An 18,288-nucleotide genomic window follows, 5' to 3' on the forward strand; every position below is an offset into this window, starting at 1 on the left:
CATCCCCAAAATTTCGATCCAAAGTTGACAACTAAGTAAAAGTTGAAGGATCAAAATTATTACCTAAAATAAGTGTTGGAAAATTTAAACAAGATCATTCTATAAAGAAATAAAATATCTAATGTTAAAGATATGGAATTAGGAAATTCCATCCCACATTGAAATATATAAGAAAGTGGAAGCATTCCACATGGGCATAAATAAGGAAGTTAAAACTCATCCCACATGGAAAGTGGTAAAGAAGTGGAAGCTCTTTATAAGGAAGAGGTTTTCCATTATAATATTCTTATATGCCTAGTATGCACCCAGTGGTCCTAGCGGAGGGTGCGAAGCACCCGACGCGCACGCGCTCGGGCTCGGGCGAAGAGCGTTGGGCGATGGGCGCAATGTGGCGCTTTGATGGCGCACTTTGCACTTCGCACGCTCGCATCGCCACGAGCCGCTTGAGAGCCGCCATAGTATTTTTGGTCAACGAGAATCAGACTAGAAATGACAAGCTATCAAAGACAAGGGACTAAAAGTGAAAAATAATATACAATCACCCATCGCGCTACGCGATGAGTCCAAGAAGACGGCCATCGCGATCGCGATGGACCGTGATGACTCAGGGACACGTGTCACACTCAGGTGACACGTGGCAGCAGGGTAGGACACGTGGCAGGCCACATGGCAGTCATGCATAAGTGGTGGCATCGCGCTACGCGATGGCCACATGGAAGACTCCATCGCGTATCGCGATGGAGTCCAAAATCAGCTATAAAAGGGGAGGCCACGACCCATTCCCCACACACCTCTCCACTATCTCTCTAGATTCTCTCTCTAAAATTACTCTCTCACTACCTCGGTTTCAATGCCGACCCGACAATCATTACCTCGTAATCCGTGCAAATACTCGACGTGTTTCTTGAAGTGTGTGCCACCCGAAAATAACCCGACAATCTATCTCGAAGTACGTGCACAACACGACGGCCACCATATGTTGCCTCGTTTTGCGTGCCAACCTCTAAGTTCGTGTTAAGCCTCGAAGTTCTGACAATCTAAGCACCAGTACACGACATAGAGTAGAAATAATGCTCGTACGAACTTAGGTATCTAACTTCGAATACCCGTGTAAGGTAAGGGTTCTGACCTAAGTCATTATGGTATTATTATTATATGGCTTGGACCATAGTCAGGGGTATAGCCTAAACCTTGATCATAATTATGTTTACATAAGCTTTGAACATACAAAGGATTATAATAGTGTTTCTTTACAACTAAGAAACATCAGTTTTACATTCATAAGGAAATATAGTTTCTTCACGATTAAGAAACATAGCATTCGTATACAAAGAATATAGTTAAAACATTGTTTCTTCATGTGTAAGAAACATAAGATTTTACATGCATAGCAGTCAATGAATGTTTCTTCTTGAAGAAGAAACAAATTATAAATGTTTCTTCTTAAAGAAGAAACAAATTATAAATGTTTCTTCTTGAAGAAGAAGCTCATCATATGCTTTGGTAAATAAACAGAAAGACTATGGGTCTAAATATTTTATTCAAACAAATGATCAATCAAGGTTTAAAGCTATTTAAACCAGACTAAAGGTCTATAGCCGGATCAAGAGACGATCTGGATATTTATATACCTATTTTATTATAGGTCAATCAATCAATCAGTCAATCATTCACAGTCAAGGTTTCAAACGAGATCACCATATCATTCAGAACAGTCAATCACAGGTGAATACGTTCAAACCTTTTATAACGTGAATACGTTAACCTTTTCAATCAGTCAAAACATATTATACTCAATAAGACGAACGGGTGTTTGTCTTAACGAGTCAATCAATGCTTACATGAGATCATGCAATCTCTAAAACATTATAATACAAAGAGAATAAAATCAACTCAGACCGAATACGCATGTGTATGGATCCAAACATAACTTTTAAAGCTCAATCAATCAATCAAAGGCAAATGAAGCCATGAGCTTAAACGGTCACGACCAGTTCTCAGATCAGGGCCGTTTGGCTCGGGGAATACCGTTGTGTGTGTAGGACAGTGGTACATATACCGGAAGTAGAAATGCTTCCGCTGAGATTGTCAAGAAAACTATGTTTGTATTATAATGTCATTCAAATGTTTTATAGAGTCATACGTGTTCACCAGCATATAGCTGACGTATTTTTCCCCACATTTCAGGGAATACAGATTAGTACAGGTAGCAAGACATTCATGGAGTTAGATGCTCGCAAGGTAATGATGGCTCAACTTTTAATTATTAAAATATTACAAACGGTATTTCAACAAGCTTTATAAATCAAACCCTGGATATTTATTATCCGAGAAGTTTTCAAATAAATTAATATTCTATTCAACCAAAGTCTTCCGCTAAAATAACCCGCAACTCTGATGTATTTACAAAACAGGTACCAACTATTGGTCATACGCCTAGGCCCTAAGCCGGGGTGTGACAGATTCGGTGAATAGCCCCATACTTAGTTTTTTCGGACTGATGGTGGATATACCTCTTTGGTCGTAGTTGTAAAATTTCGAAAGGGCCATGGAAAAGCTTTAGGGACATCAAATTGATCCGATTCTTTCGTAGGGTCGTAAAATAGTCGATGGAAGTCTCCAGGACCGAAAATATGCTCAGATTCGGTGAATAGCCTCATACTCAGTTTTTTCGCCCTGATGGTGAACATACCCCTTTGGCCGTAGTAGCAAAATTTCGAACGGGCCACGGGAAAGCTTTAGGGACATCAAATTGATTTGAATCTTTCTTAGGGTTGTAAAATATTTGATGGAAGTCTCCAGGACCGAAAATATGGTCAGATTCGGTGAATAGCCCCATACTCATTTTTTCGGGCTGACGGTGAACATACCCCTTTGGCCAGAGTAGCAAAATTTCGCACGGGCCAGGGGAAAGCTCTAAGGACGTCAAATTGATCCGATTCTTTCGTAGGGTCGTAAAATATTAGATGGATGTCTCCAGGACTGAAAATGTGGTCAGATTCGGTGAATAGCCCCATACTCAGTTTTTTCGGGCTGAAAGGGAACATACCCCTTTTAGCCGTAGTAGCAAAAATTCGAACGGGCCACGGTAAAGCTCTAGAGATATCAAATTGATACGATTATTTCGTATGGTCGTAAAATACTCGATGGAAGTCTCCAGAACCAAAAATATGGTCAGTTTTGGTGAATAGCCCTATACTCACTTTTTTCGGGCTGACGTTGAACATACCCCTTTGGTCGTAGTAGCAAAATATCGAACGGGCCACGGGAAAGCTCTGGGGACATCAAATTGATCCGATTCTTTCATAGGGTCGTAAAATATTCGATGGGTGTCTCTAGGACCAAAAATATGGTCAGATTTGGTGAATAGACCCATACTCAGTTTTTTCAGGCTGATAGTGAACATACGCTTTTGGCCGTAGTAGAAAAATTTTGAACGGGTCACGGAAAAGCTCTAGGAACATCAAATTGATCCGATTCTTTCATAGGGTCGTAAATTATTCGATGGAAGTCTTCAGGACCCAAAATATGGTCAGATTCGGTGGATAGACCATACTCAGTTTTTTCGGGCTGACGGTTAACATACCCCTTTGGCCGTAGTAGCAGAATTTCGAACGGGCCACGGGAAAGCTCTAGGGACGTCAAATTGATCTGATTCTTTCGTAGGGTCCTAAAATATTCGATGGATGTCTCTAGGACCAAAAATATCGTCAGATTCGGTGAATAGCCCTACACAAAGTTTTTTTGGACTGACGGTGTACATACCTCTTTGGTCGTAGTAGCAAAATTTCGAACATGCCACGGGAAAGCTCTAGGGACATAAAATTGATCCGATTCTTTCGTAGGGTCGTAAAATAGTCGATGGAAGTCTCTAGGACCGAAAATATGGTCAGATTCAGTGAATAGCCCCATACTCAGTTTTTACGGGCTGACGGTGAACATACCCCTTTGGTCGTAGTAGCAAAATTTTAAACGAGCCACGGGAAAGCTTTAGGGACATCAAATTGATTCGATTCTTTCTTAGGGTCGTAAAATATTTGATGGAAGTCTTCAGGACCAAAAATATGGTCAGATTCGGTGAATTGCCCATACTCAGTTTTTTCAGGCTGACGGCGAACATACGCATTTGGCCGTAGTAGCAAAATTTTGAACGAGTCACGGAAAAGCTCTAGGGAGATCAAATTAATCAAATTCTTTCATAGGTTCGTAAACTATTAGATGGAAGTCTTCAGGACCGAAAATATGGTCAGATTCGTTGAATAGCCCCATACTCAGTTTTTTCGGGCTGACGATGAACATACCTCTTTGGCCGTAGTAGCAAAATTTCGAACAGGCCACGGGAAAGCTCTAAGGACGTTAAATTGATCCGATTCTTTCGTAGGGTCTTAAAATATTCGATGGATGTCTTCAGGACTGAAAATATGGTCAGATTGGGTGAATAGCCCCATACTCAGTTTTTTCGGGCTAACGGTGAACATACCCCTTTGGTCGTAGTAGCAAAATTTCGAACGGGCCACGGGAAAGCTCTAGGAACATTAAATTGATCTGATTCTTTTGTAGGGTCGTAAAATATTCGATGGAAGTCTCCAGGACCGAAAATATGGTTAGATTTGGTGAATAGCCCCATACTCAGTTTTTTGGGGCTGACGGTGAACATACCCCTTTGGCCGTAGTAGCAATATTTTGAACGGGTCATGGGAAAGCTTTAGAGAATATCTTATGACACTACGAAACAATCAGATTAATAATTATGCCTTGACGCCACCCAGGGTGCCACACCCCGGTTTAGGGCCTAGGCGTGTGACCACAAGTTGGTACATGTTTTGTAAATACATCAGAGTTTATGGTTTATTTTAGCGGAAGACTTTGGTTGAATAAAATATTAATTTATTTGAATACTTCTTGGATAATAATTACCCAAGTGTTGTATTTATTAATCATGTTTAAATCTTGTTGTAATAATTTAAAACTGAACCATCTTTACCTTGCGAGCATCTATCTCCATGAATGTTTATAATATCTTGCTAACTGTGCTAATCTTTTTCCCTGAAATGTGGGGAAAAATACGTCAACTATATGCTGGTGAACACGTATGACTCTATAAAATATTTGAATACCATTACAATACAATTATAGTTTTCTGTACACTCAGCAGATGCACGTCCACATCTGGGCTTTGTACCACTCCCCTACACACACACAATTGTTCTCCCGAGCTATATGCGTATAGCCCCTGCAAGGAGAACTAGTTTGACCGTTAGCCCGCGGCCACCCCGGCCATTGATTGATGGGCTGGACAGTTATGTTTGGATCCAGACACATGTGTACTCGGTCTGAGTTGCTTTTATTGTCTATATTGTAGTATAACGTTTTAAAGATCACATAATTTCATGTAAACATTGATTGACTCGTTAAGACAAACATCCGTTCATCTTATCAAGTATAAATATGTTTTGATTGATTGAAAAGGTTAACGTATTCATCTGTGATTGTCTATTCTGAATGATATGGTGATCTCGTTTGAAACCTTGACTGTGAATGAATTATTGATTGACTGACTGATTGATTGATTGACCTATAATAAAATAGGTATATAAATATCTTTTGATCCGGCTATAGACCTTTAGTCTAGTTTTGATTAGGGGTGTTCAAAAACATCCGAATCCGTATCCGTATCCGAATTATCCGGAAATCGGAATCCGAATTATCAGAAAATTCGGATATCCGAAATTTCGGATATTCAAATCCCGGATATCCGAAAATTCGGATTCGGATTCTGATAGCAATTTTGAGAATTTTCGGATAGTTCGGATATCAGAACTATCCAAAATATTAAATTTAATAAACTTTTTAATTATTTTTATATTTATGTATAATCTTGGAACCCTAAAATCCAAACTTTATCAGATCCCACGCGTCTAATTTCAAATCTGCCTCTCGCCGTCAAATCGCCTCTCGTCGTTAAATTTACAAGCCTTCAACTTTCCCTGTTAGACTGTCGCTATCGACGCCGCTATCGCCGGAGGTCGCCTCGCATCCGCCGCTGCAAGCCTGCTATATTGACTGTCCCCCGTAGTTATAGACACTCGCCGCTGCATCTCGCTACCGTACTCCATTGTTTCTGTTAATGGCAGATTCTTTGAGAACCTTCTTCAAACAATCAAACGTCACTGAATATGAAAGCTTCAAGATCCAAGATCCCTTGTTTGTGGCAAAGAGTAACTCATTAAAATTATTTTTGTATTTTTTTTTTTGCAGCACCAAGATCTGTTAATCTAAACTGATTTTGATTGTATATGTATTAAAATTATTGTCCGCTTTTTATATACATATATTTTTTATTATTTATTTTTAAGAATTCGAGTACCCGAACGGATAATCCGAATCCGATCCGAAATTTCGGTATCCAAAGTTCGGATATCCGAAATTTCGGATACGGATTCGGATATCGAAATTGACTATCCGAAATTTTCGAATATCCGAAATTCGGATATCCGAAACTCCGGATATCCGGTTTTGAACACCCCTAATTTTGATAGCTTTAAAACTTGATTGATCATTTCTTTGAATAAAATATTTAGACCTGTAGTCTTTATGTTTATTGACTAATCATATGTTGAGTTTCTTCTTCATAAAGAAACATCTATAATCTGTTTCTTCTTCAAGAAGAAACATTCATTGACTGCTACCTTTGTATGAAAAATATTATGTTTCTTAATTATAAAGAAACAATGTTTTAGCTATATTCCTTATATATAAAATGCTACGTTTCTTAATCATGAAGAAACTATATTCTGACTATATCCTTATGAATGAAAGATTACGTGTTTCTTAATTGCAAAGAAACATTACTATAATCCTTTGTATGTTTAAAGCTTATGTAAACATAATTACGATCAAGGCTTGGGCTATACCCTTGACTATGGTCTAAGCCATATAATATAATAATAAAATAATGACTTAGACAGAACCTCTACCTTACGTGGGTATTCGAAGTTCTATTATTAAGATTGATCGAGCAACAATTCCACTCTATCGCGTTCTAGAGCTTTGACTCTCGGAACCTCAGAGCTTGGCACGCACTACGATACTCGGCACACAAAACGAGGCGACATATTGTGGTCGTCGTGTCGTGCACGTACTTCGAGATAGATTGTTGGTTTATTTTTGGGTGGCACGTACTTCGAGGTATCGTCGGTGTACGGCACGAATTACTAGGTGACGATTGTTGGGTCGGTGCACAGAAACCGAGGTAGAGAGAGTAATTCTAGAGAGAGAAAGTTGTTTGGTGTGAGGGATGAATGAGCCTTAGCCCCCCTTTTATAGGCTGATCTCGCATCCCATCGCAATACGCGATGGGTTTTCTCAACCCCATCGCGTATCGCGGCGCCGCCAAAATACTCCGCCATACTCAGTGCTGACACGTATCCGCTGACTCATCAAGGTTCATCGCGATACGCGATGACATGTGTTCTGCGCTCATCGCGTAGCGCGATGGGTCCCTGAACTCAAATTTTCACTTTTAGTCATTTGTCTTTTGGTAGCTTGTTACTTCTGGGTTTAACTCCCATTGTCCAAAAAAACTAAGGCGGATCTCAAGTGGCTCGCGGCGATGCGAACGTGCGAAGTGCAAAGTGCGCCAATCGCCCAACGCCCTTCGCCCGAGCCCGTGCGCGTCGGGTGCTTCACACCCTCTGCTAGGACCACTGGGTGCATGCTAGGCATAAAAGAATATTACTACAGAATTTTATCTCTTTATAAAGGGCTTCCAAATCTTTACCACTTTCTATGTGGGATGGATTCCATTTTCCTTATTTATACCCATGTGAAAATCTTCCACTTTTTACATCTATCAATGTGGGATGAAATTTTCTTATTCTATATCCTTAACATAAGATAACTTTATTTATGGAATATTTTTATTTCCTTATCAAATGATTTATTTTCTTTATTTAAATTTTCTCATTACTTATTTTTTTAGAATAATTTTGATCCTTCAACTTTACTAATTTGTCAAATTTGGATCGAAATTTTTGGGGATGTTACACAGGGGCTCGTTCGCCACTATTGGCAAAGGGGTTTGTACACGAGCCGGAGACTGTGACCGAAGAAGTGGGAGCCCAAGAAAACAAGCGGTGCATATTATATATGTTGTACAACAAGCTTCAATTACTATGCAACAAATTAAAATTAAAGAAAGAATCAAACTAGTAAGAACCTTGAAGGGGTGAAGAGTTATGATCTTTTTTTGAGAGGAAAAAGAAAATGAATGAACAAAGTTGGAATGGAAGAGATGGGCTTGTTTATATAAGGTAATGATCAAAGTTTAATTATGTGTTTTATTTCAAGGCTTGCATGCGTTTTGATTGGTTAAATAAGTCAAATAATGCAACAAAACAACATAAAACCACTATCTTTATTAATATCAAAGAATCCGATTTATAAAACGGGTCAGGTTTATCACACAAAAACGAATACAAGTTAAACCGAAAATGACGAATGTCACACCCCGGTTCGTACCGAGTATAAAAACATTGCTCGCTACCCATACACATGCGCGTAGACAAAAATCCACTTCACACAGCTGGACCCCACCTTCATCTTCTACGTTAAATACCTTCACCTCAAGATCTTCCCGTACACATCCAATCCAATGGCTCGAGTAGATCTGGACGGAAACGTGATAACGCCGTTAACAATATGCATGATCGGCGCCGGTGGATTCATCGGCTCGCACTTGTGCGAGAAGTTGATGTCCGATACGCCTCACACGGTGTTAGCTGTTGATGTTTATAATGATAAGATCAAACACTTGCTTGAACCGGACTCGGCTCCTTGGACCGGACGGATTCAGTTTCACCGGATTAATATTAAGAATGATTCGCGGTTAGAAGGACTCATTAAGTGCTCCGATCTGGTACTACACTTATTATTATTATTATTGTTATTGTTATTGTTATTGTTATTGTTGTTATAGGATTACAGTAATACAGTTCGTTATTTAGTTTGTTAGTATCTGAAGATTATTATTATTATTATTATTATTATTACTATTATTATTATTATTATTATCTGTTATAGGATTACAGTAATACAGTAATTCGTTCGTTATTAAGTTTGTTAGTATCTGAAGAGAATTATTTATTATTATTATTATTATTGTTATAGGATTACAGTAATACAGTAATTCGTTCGTTATTAAGTTTGTTAGTATCTGAAGAGAATTATTTATTTTTATTATTATTATTATTATTATTATTATTATTATTATTATTATCTGTTATAGGATTACAGTAATACAGTAATTCGTTCGTTATTAAGTTTGTTAGTATCTGAAGAGAATTATTTATTATTATTATTATTATTATTATTATTATTATTATTATCTGTTATAGGATTACAGTAATACAGTAATTCGTTCGTTATTAAGTTTGTTAGTATCTGAAGAGAATTATTATTATTATTTATTATTATTATTATTAATTATTATTACTACTGCTTACTGAGTAATCACTACAAGGTATTATTATTATTATTATTATTATTATTATTATTACTACTACTTACTGAGTAATCACTACAAGGTATTACTATTATTATTATTATGATTATTATTATTATTATTATTACTCCGTGTAGTTAATAGGATTTGATTAACGGCGGTCAACCTTTGCTGTCACAATTAGATCTACTCGGTCAACTTGAGCCGATTTTGTTTTTAAAAGAAAACATAATTTATATTTATATAATATTAAAAATCGATTCGTGTCTCAAAGGACTCACTAAGTGCTCCGATCTGGTACAGTTATTATAATTATTATTATTAATTATCAGTATTACTATTTAATCACTACAAAGTATTAACTCTGTATGGTTACTCGGATTCGATTAAAGGCGGTCAATTTGAGCTGATTTTGACTTTAAAAAATAAAACATAATTTATATATATATATATATTAAAATTATAAATTATGTTATTATTATTAGTTATTATTATTATTACTTGCTGAGTAATCACTACTAGGTATTAACTCCGTCTAGTTACTCGGATTTATGGGTGCAAACGAGCCGAACTGCCCGAGATCGGCTTGAAAAAGAGCTCGAGCCTAAAACTAAGCTCGTTTAAGTAATGAGCCCGAGCGAGCCTAAGTTTCACTTATCAAGCTCAAGCCAGCTCGCGAGCCTATTGAGGCTGTCAATAATATAATTTTATATATATATATATTTTAAGAATTATTATTTAATCTATATAATATTATGAAAATAACTAAATAATATACATTGGGTTATACATAAAATTACAATTGAAAAAAAATCTTTAAAAATAAGTATAAACATATTAAAAGTAATTAGGAAATAGTAAACGAGCGAGCCCGAGCCGAGCTTGAGCTTCAAAAACTATTCACGAGCCGAGCTCGAGCTTTAGAATTAGAGATTGAAACGAGTGGAGCTCGAGCTCTTTGTAAGTTAAAAGAGCATAGTCAAGCTCGGGCTCGGCTCGGTTCATTTGCACCCCTACTAGTCGGATTCATTCTATTATAGGATTACAATGTAAGATAGTCGATGATGTAATTCGTTCATCATTCCTTCCAAATTTGCTGTTTTAGTTTACGTATACTGTTAATTCAATCTTCCTGCCATCTGAACATGAATAGTGATGTTTTAGTAGTCAGTAACATGCTTAAGTTCGTTAATATATTGAGAATGCTGTATTGTGTGATTCTGTTTCCGTGCAAGGAGATCCATTTGGAGTGATTGACTAATTTTTGTCTGTGTTTGTATTTAGACTATAAATCTGGCGGCTATTTGCACTCCAGCAGATTACAACACGCGCCCTCTTGACACAATATACAGCAATTTCATTGATGCACTTCCTGTGGTAAGTATCACATTTTGTTTACATTGCTGTAACTTGTCATTGTATAATTTTTAATCAAACAAATAATTTTTTGATTTATGTTATTATTGATTATAGGTTAAGTACTGCTCAGAGAACAACAAGAGGCTCATTCACTTCTCCACTTGTGAAGTATATGGGAAAACGATCGGTAGTTTTCTTCCCAAAGATAGTCCCTTACGTCAGGTAAGTTTTGTATATGATGGCTGTCCATTTGATACAGTGATTTATGTGTTGTTTATTTTATTGTTCTTCAAATTACTTGTTTTCTACCAAATTCGTGTTGTAAAAAAGCGAAATGATCACCGTTAATCTATTTAAGTAATGATTATTAAGCTTAACTTACCAAAAAGGTTAAATAGGAGCACTCTCCGCTTATTCTATGATATGCTGGGCCCGACACCCAGACACATATTTCCATGACTATGCTTGAAAATTAAAATATATGATTCATGATTAGTGAGCTAAATTGACATTTTGCTGAGCTGATGATTGAAGCTAGTGCTTGCTATAATATCTAGTTAGTAGTTAGTGATTATCGATTCGTGTTGATTAAATATTTCGATTACATCTATTTATTATCTCCATATTTATGAACACCTTAATCTACAGGATCCTGCTTACTACGTTCTGAAGGAAGATACTTCCCCATGCATCTTTGGCTCCGTTGAGAAACAAAGATGGTCATATGCATGTGCTAAACAGTTGATAGAGAGGCTAATTTACGGTTAGCAAATTCAAGCCACATTATGTTATTATAATCAAGTTCTAGATATCATATTCCCACTCACTTTCTTTTTTGTTTTCCCACAATAGCCGAGGGTGCAGAGAACGGTCTTGAGTTCACCATAGTAAGACCTTTCAATTGGATCGGCCCGAGAATGGACTTTATTCCCGGGATTGACGGTCCCAGTGAAGGTGTTCCAAGAGTTCTTGCCTGCTTTAGCAATGTTAGTTTATATAATATGATAATATCTTTCACTTTAAATTTCCCAAAAATATAATTTATTACTAATAGTATTTGCTTTTTTTTTTCACTCAGAATCTCCTGAGACGGGAGCCATTGAAGCTCGTGGACGGTGGTGAATCACAAAGAACCTTCATTTACATCAAGGATGCTATCGAAGCTGTTCTTTTGATGATTGTATGTTTAATATTTTTTTTTTCTTTTAACATATGTAAAATATTGTTTTTTGGCAAGTGATTGTAAAGTTGTAACTGTTTTATCTGATCAGGAAAACCCAGCCCGAGCTAGTGGTCATATCTTCAATGTAGGCAACCCGAACAATGAAGTTACAGTGAGACAACTTGCTGAAATGATGACCGAGGTGTACTCGAAAGTAAGTGGAGAAGCTGCAATAGAGAGTCCCACCATTGATGTGAGCTCCAAAGAGTTTTATGGAGAAGGTTATGATGACAGTGATAAGCGAATTCCAGATATGACCATCGTAAACAAACAATTAGGTACTGTTATGCTTTTCTAACATCTGCAAAGACTAGAATATAAATATGAAATAGGTTTTGTAAACATATCGAATGAACACGGATATGGACACTTAAATGAATGGTGTTTTCGTGTGTGTGCTCGTTCGTTAATAATTTGTGAATTTAAACGGACATAAACGAACGGAAATAATTGAGCAAACACCAATTAAAAATAAATGTTTACATCAATCTTTTGGGCCTAAAAATTAAAAAAAAAACTAGACTAAATTGTAACATGTGATATTTTAATTTCATATAGCTATACTAAATTGTAACGGTCCTAAAAATTAAATGTATGTAAATCCGTAAAGGTACTTAAATGCACCGAATGAACACGAACAGAGCATATTTGTGTTTGTTCGTTTTAACTTTTTCCAAAATGAACAATCGAACACGGACAATTAAATGAATGGGGTTTTCGTGTTTGTGTTCGTTCATTAATAATATAAACGAACGGAAATAACTGAACATAAACGAATGAATATAACCCAACATAATTGAGCAAACAACAATTTATAGTAAATGTTTACATCAATCTGTCGAGCCTAAAAATTAAAAAAACTAGACTAAATTGTAACGTGTGATATTTTACTTTTATATAACTATACTATATTGTAGTGGTCCTAAAAAATTTAAATGAATATGTAAATTACAAAAACGAATTTAAATGAGCGAACATAAACAAACGTTTATTGGCATAAATGAACAAACGAGACATGTTCATGTTTATTAATTTAACTAAATGAACAAAAAATTCTGTTCATGTTTGTTTATTACATAAACGAACTTTCCTCCAAACAATTCACCGAACGTTCAGTTCATTTACAAGCTTCATATGAAGTAATCATACCTATGTGAAGTTATAATGATAATATCTGCAAACATTGGAACATTAATATGAAGTTATACTCATATGAAGTTATTTTGTATTAACGACAGGTTGGAATCCAAAGACATCACTTTGGGACTTACTGGAATCGACACTTACATACCAACACAGGACATACGCCGAAGCTATCAAGCAAGCAATCGCAAAGCCATCAGCAAATTAAAAGCACACAGTAAGGATGCTGGTTTTCGTGTAGATGATATTATTCTTTTTCAAAGATCTTAATGTTGGAATGATGTCATATATAGACGATGATATCCGTTTTTCTATGTCAAGAGTAGTTGCTAATACTTCTAACGTCTAGTAGGAACTCCGCTTGTGTAACATAATAATCCGGTTCTTTTGATTTGTGTGTTTTTCGAGTCTTCGAGTGTGTTGTATTCTTTTCATTTTTTTTGTCTAGACATTGTGATATTATAATTTATTATTTATTTGATCTTGGTCTGGATGTTACAGACTTACAGCCATTTGTTTATATCGTTTGAGTCGATACAAGTAAGCCAGTTTGAGATCTGAACAGTTCGTTTTTCGCGTTTTGTTTTCAATGATTTTGTTTGGAACTTCAAATCAATAGCTTAACTTTATCATTATAAATATATTAATAAACGAAATGCTTACGAAAAAAATTGGTTCAAACTGTAAAATTAAAAACGTTAAAATCAGTTAAACGGACCGGTTTGCCAGCCAACCCACTCAACTCGCCTGGTTCGATTTGTCATTTCCAAAAGCCTTAGCGGTTCAGTTTGGAATTTGGAATCCGGTTCGGTTTAATCTTTATTATTTATAATTTTTTTTAAAAACATTGTTCTTTTTAATACAAAATTTGGTTTTTTGGTTTAAACCGTTAAATTGTAAATTTAGTAAAATGGACTTGCGGCCCACCGAATTCATCTGCTACTGTTTGTCGTTTCGGAAAAACTTGGTTATGTGATTCGATCTAAAGTTTTCATAAAAATACGATCCTTACTTTGTGCTTTTAACCGAAAACTTTTTGATTGTAAACCACAACGTGTAGTGTTATTTTGGTCCAACGCGATCTCCATATCATCTTCGAACGATGGTAACAACTTGAAGTTTTCTTTTCATAACTCCCACTCGCATTTTATAGTAAAATACAGTACAACTAAATTCTAGTTAATCAATCACTTAACTAAATGTACCTTTCTTCCCCTTCAATCTGTGTGTTTAAGTTTAAATTGGTGTTAAGACAATATATGTGTTTTAAGTTTAAATTAATGTTAAATGAAATAAAGTGTTTTAAATTTAAAACTTGATACTTGAAATATAAATAATTATTAATATGCATAAAATTAACGGAAGCAGCCTCTCTATCTTATACCCTGATATGTGTTTTAATATAAAATACGCCCTGCTTGCGGTGCGCACATATAATGTATATATGTGTGAACCCTTGGGTGGGCAAAAGTAAAATTACACTAATTTTGACGTTATTTTACTAATCACGTGAAAATAACGTTAAAGGTGGCGGAAGGTTAATCAGGCATCATGTGGTGGCGTTGATAGCCGAAAGACAAGGGCACATGCACCAATCAGCCGGTGTCCCGATGATTGAGTGTTATGTGTCTTATGTCCAAGGCTTGATTCAAAACTACTATCGAGCCGGGGGTCTCACCGGAAGCAGCCTCTCTATCCCTATGGGATAGAGGTAAGGCTGTCTACATCTTACCCTCCTCAGACCCTACCATAGCATTGCTATTGGTGGGATATACTGAGTACGATGATGATGATGATGATGATGATGATGATGATGATGATGATGATGATTAATATGCATAAAATATATTAATTTGTTTTAGTATTCTCATATGCTTGTTATCAAATAAGGTTTTATGATTATTAGTTATTTATAGATAGGGAAAAAGTATTCAAAGTTAGAGAGAATTATTATATATATTATTTTTTAAATTTCTACGTACATATTAAACGTTCATTTGAATTGTACTTATTTTGTTTATATGATTTGTTAAGATGAATAAATGTACATCTCATACTCATTTTGTATTTATTGCATTTAACCTTCATTTCCATTTACTTTCTCCATCTTATACCTTATACCACCGCTACTCTCTCTCTCTCTCTCATTCCACGACCGGATTACTCACCCAACGGTTTCTCTCTCAATTGTTTGATAGATCACCGACATTTTTAACGACGACAACGAAAGTTGATGGCCAAGGGAGGAGGAAACCGTCGGGAGGATAGAGAGGCGGAGGAGAGCAATTGCAACTAATATTTACAACAGCTTGAGAGTCATTCCACGCAATTTTCAAATCAAATCTTAAATAAAACATATAATTCTATCAAACATGACAAATATCATATCTATAAAAATTGCCAACTATCATATATACAAAATTAAATTCTAAATATCATATACATATGACATATCCAATCAAATTATGTCATCAGAAGCGAAAAACAATACCTCATTAAATAGTTTCACATAATAGGTGGTGTTGTGGCAGCCTGGCAGGGCATGAACTAAGTTAGTTTCTACGCACTTGCTATAAGAAACGAAAGAGTGACCAATGGAACTTGATCATTTTGGTGTACTCACCAATCACCATTGAAAATGAAATTGAAAACTAATGTTTCGGTGCACTCACATTACCAACATTACTCATGTAAAATTTCTCATACCCGACCCTACACTCGTCCCAATGTTTCAGGTTTCGTGTATTTTAATCAAGTTCGGGTTTCATGGCATCCTACTTCATATTAAAAATTTGAAAAAAAAAACTAACTAGTGTATTTTATACAAGTTTCATATGTAATATAGTTAAAGATGTTCTAGACTTCCGGTTAGGATCTAAGATTACTCTTAATCCCAACACAACCCGACTATAGCCTCATGAAGGTAATCTTAGGTCTCATAACTATAAATTTTTTTTAACACTTAATCAATATTAAAACTTATTAATTTTTAAACTTAGAAAAAAATGTGAGTGACTGAAAAACATTTGGTTACTATTAGGTAAAATAAAATATACATTTTGTAAGATATATAATAACATTTTTTACTATTATTACTAATTAATACAGTTAATATAAAACCAAAATAAACAATTATGCTCATCAAATTATTTTAAAAAAACTAAGCATATATAAAGCCTTTGGGGTTATTATGCTAACAAATCCGTTAAAAAAATATAATAATGACGATAAAGAGGACATCCCACAGCTGGATGTTCCAGATGCAATAATGATCCTCAAAATCTCATTTAATAAAAATTAAACAAAAAAGTTTCCTTATGTGGAGATTTTATGTTTGATTCTCATAAGTGTATTTCATTTTTTTTTATAATGTTTTTCACGAGTTTAACTGTAACGAGATGTCAACCGTCCCGGTCATTTACAGAAACCTCGTATGCCACTTACAGGGGAAAACTACTGAAAATCAATAATAACAAGGTATCAAGTATCGTACCGAATTTATGATACGCGTACGAGAATGTGTATGAGTACGGTACCCACTCTTGTACCATTTTTTTTCTTCAAATCTCCACCAAACTTGGTACCTGCATGAGTAAGAAATACGTGACGAGTACCAAATTGTCTAAATTGTTACGGATACCGGTACGATACCGAAATTCAATAACTATAGTCTATAATACCATAACTCTAATACCACAACCAAAACATAATACTAAACCAACACGAAATCAACAAACCATAATATTAAAGGGTACCGAGTACTAAAATATGCGTTTGAAGATACGTACGGGTTAGATTTCCCAATATAACTCTACATATTTCAAACGGGTACCGAGTACTAAAATACCAACATTCGTTCATGTACCGGGTAAGTACCGAATTCCCGAAATATTTGTACGGAATATGCGCTACATGTATGAGTATGTGTATTTGAATAGATATCTCATCCCTAGCAAAGAATGTTACTATAAGATAATTCGAACTTTGGTAAGAAACTACTAATACAAAAACTTCTATTCAAGGACTTGCCAGCTGAAACTGTTAAAAAGATATTAAAAGGGCCAATAAGCTTGTGTGGAGTGGTAATGAAAACAACTGGTGTCTCATGTAAACCAGGTTCGATTCCTGTCCCCATTGTTTAGTTTCAACGACACTGGGTGATGATGAGAGACTAAACGAGTAAGTTACATTCACTAGTTGGATCCTTCAATGAACGAGTTTTACTCACCACACAATCGTGCCTTCGAGTGACTGTTCAAGGTCGCTGACCTGAGGGTTTTCTCATGGTCAAAAGATGAGTGTATCCCGATTAGAGGTGAACAATAAACCAGTTAACTGAACCAACCTAAAAATCAAACCGGAACCGATTATGTAGAAACCGGCTTGTAATCGATTGACACCGTATGTCCACAACCGGTTAGTAATTATATCCACCAAAACAGGTTAACCGAACCAAAACCTTAATCGAGACCGATCAAACCCGAACCGAAACCGATTGTAACCTGATCAAGAGTCCGGTTTTAACCCCAACCGAAACTAATCATAAACCGATCAAACCCGAACCGATTGAAACCATAGGTTCGGAACCAGTTTGTAATTTTATCCACCAAAATCGGTTAACCAAACCAAAACCGCTCAAAATCCGAACCAAAACCGATCATAAACCGTTTGACTTTTTCTGACAAAAACCCGTTTTAAACCCGAACCGAAACCGATCAACCCGAACTAAAACCGATTGTAACCTGATCAAAAGTCCAGTTTCAACTTAAACCGAAACTAATCATAAACCGATCAAATCGGAACCAGTTTGTAATTTTATCCACCAAAACCGATCAAAACAAATCGTGACATGGTCAAGAAACACAAGTCTCGACCCAAACTGGAACCACTCATAAACCAGTTTTGACTTTTACCGACAAAACCGAACACGTTTCAAACCGAAAGAAAAGAAAAGAAAACAAAGAAAGTCTTCGGTCTTCTTCTTCACCCGCCGACGTCTATATTCCAAACAGTCCACCATTACTTTCTCTCTCTAGATCGCCATCTTCTCTCTCATCAAATC

The 18,288-nt window shown here is 35.9% G+C and overlaps 1 protein-coding gene across 1 annotated transcript; it reads left to right on the forward strand.

The window, feature by feature from the left end:
* Positions 1 to 8,647: 8,647 nt before the first annotated feature.
* LOC143583711 (UDP-D-apiose/UDP-D-xylose synthase 2) lies at positions 8,648 to 13,710 on the forward strand. The gene is made up of 8 exons (XM_077065941.1): positions 8,648 to 8,917; positions 10,787 to 10,879; positions 10,976 to 11,083; positions 11,510 to 11,624; positions 11,714 to 11,847; positions 11,940 to 12,041; positions 12,133 to 12,361; positions 13,322 to 13,710. The coding sequence occupies exons 1-8, from the start codon at positions 8,654 to 8,656 to the stop codon at positions 13,432 to 13,434; spliced, it is 1,158 nt and encodes a 385-aa protein (XP_076922056.1). The 5' UTR covers positions 8,648 to 8,653; the 3' UTR covers positions 13,435 to 13,710.
* The last annotated feature ends 4,578 nt before the right edge of the window (positions 13,711 to 18,288 follow it).

Source organism: Bidens hawaiensis, unplaced genomic scaffold (assembly GCF_021521415.1).
Source record: "Bidens hawaiensis isolate Kalapana, Puna unplaced genomic scaffold, B.hawaiensis_p1.1 tig00032493_1, whole genome shotgun sequence".
NCBI classification, from domain to species: domain Eukaryota; kingdom Viridiplantae; phylum Streptophyta; class Magnoliopsida; order Asterales; family Asteraceae; genus Bidens; species Bidens hawaiensis.

Excerpts from the sequence above, each read along its gene's own strand:
- LOC143583711 (XM_077065941.1), top strand. The coding sequence starts at position 8,654 with ATGGCTCGAGTAGATCTGGACGGAAACGTGATAACGCCGTTAACAATA. Across the intron at positions 10,880-10,975 it reads TCATTGATGCACTTCCTGTG|GTTAAGTACTGCTCAGAGAA; the intron begins GTAAGTATCACA and ends TATTGATTATAG. Across the intron at positions 11,625-11,713 it reads GATAGAGAGGCTAATTTACG|CCGAGGGTGCAGAGAACGGT; the intron begins GTTAGCAAATTC and ends TTCCCACAATAG.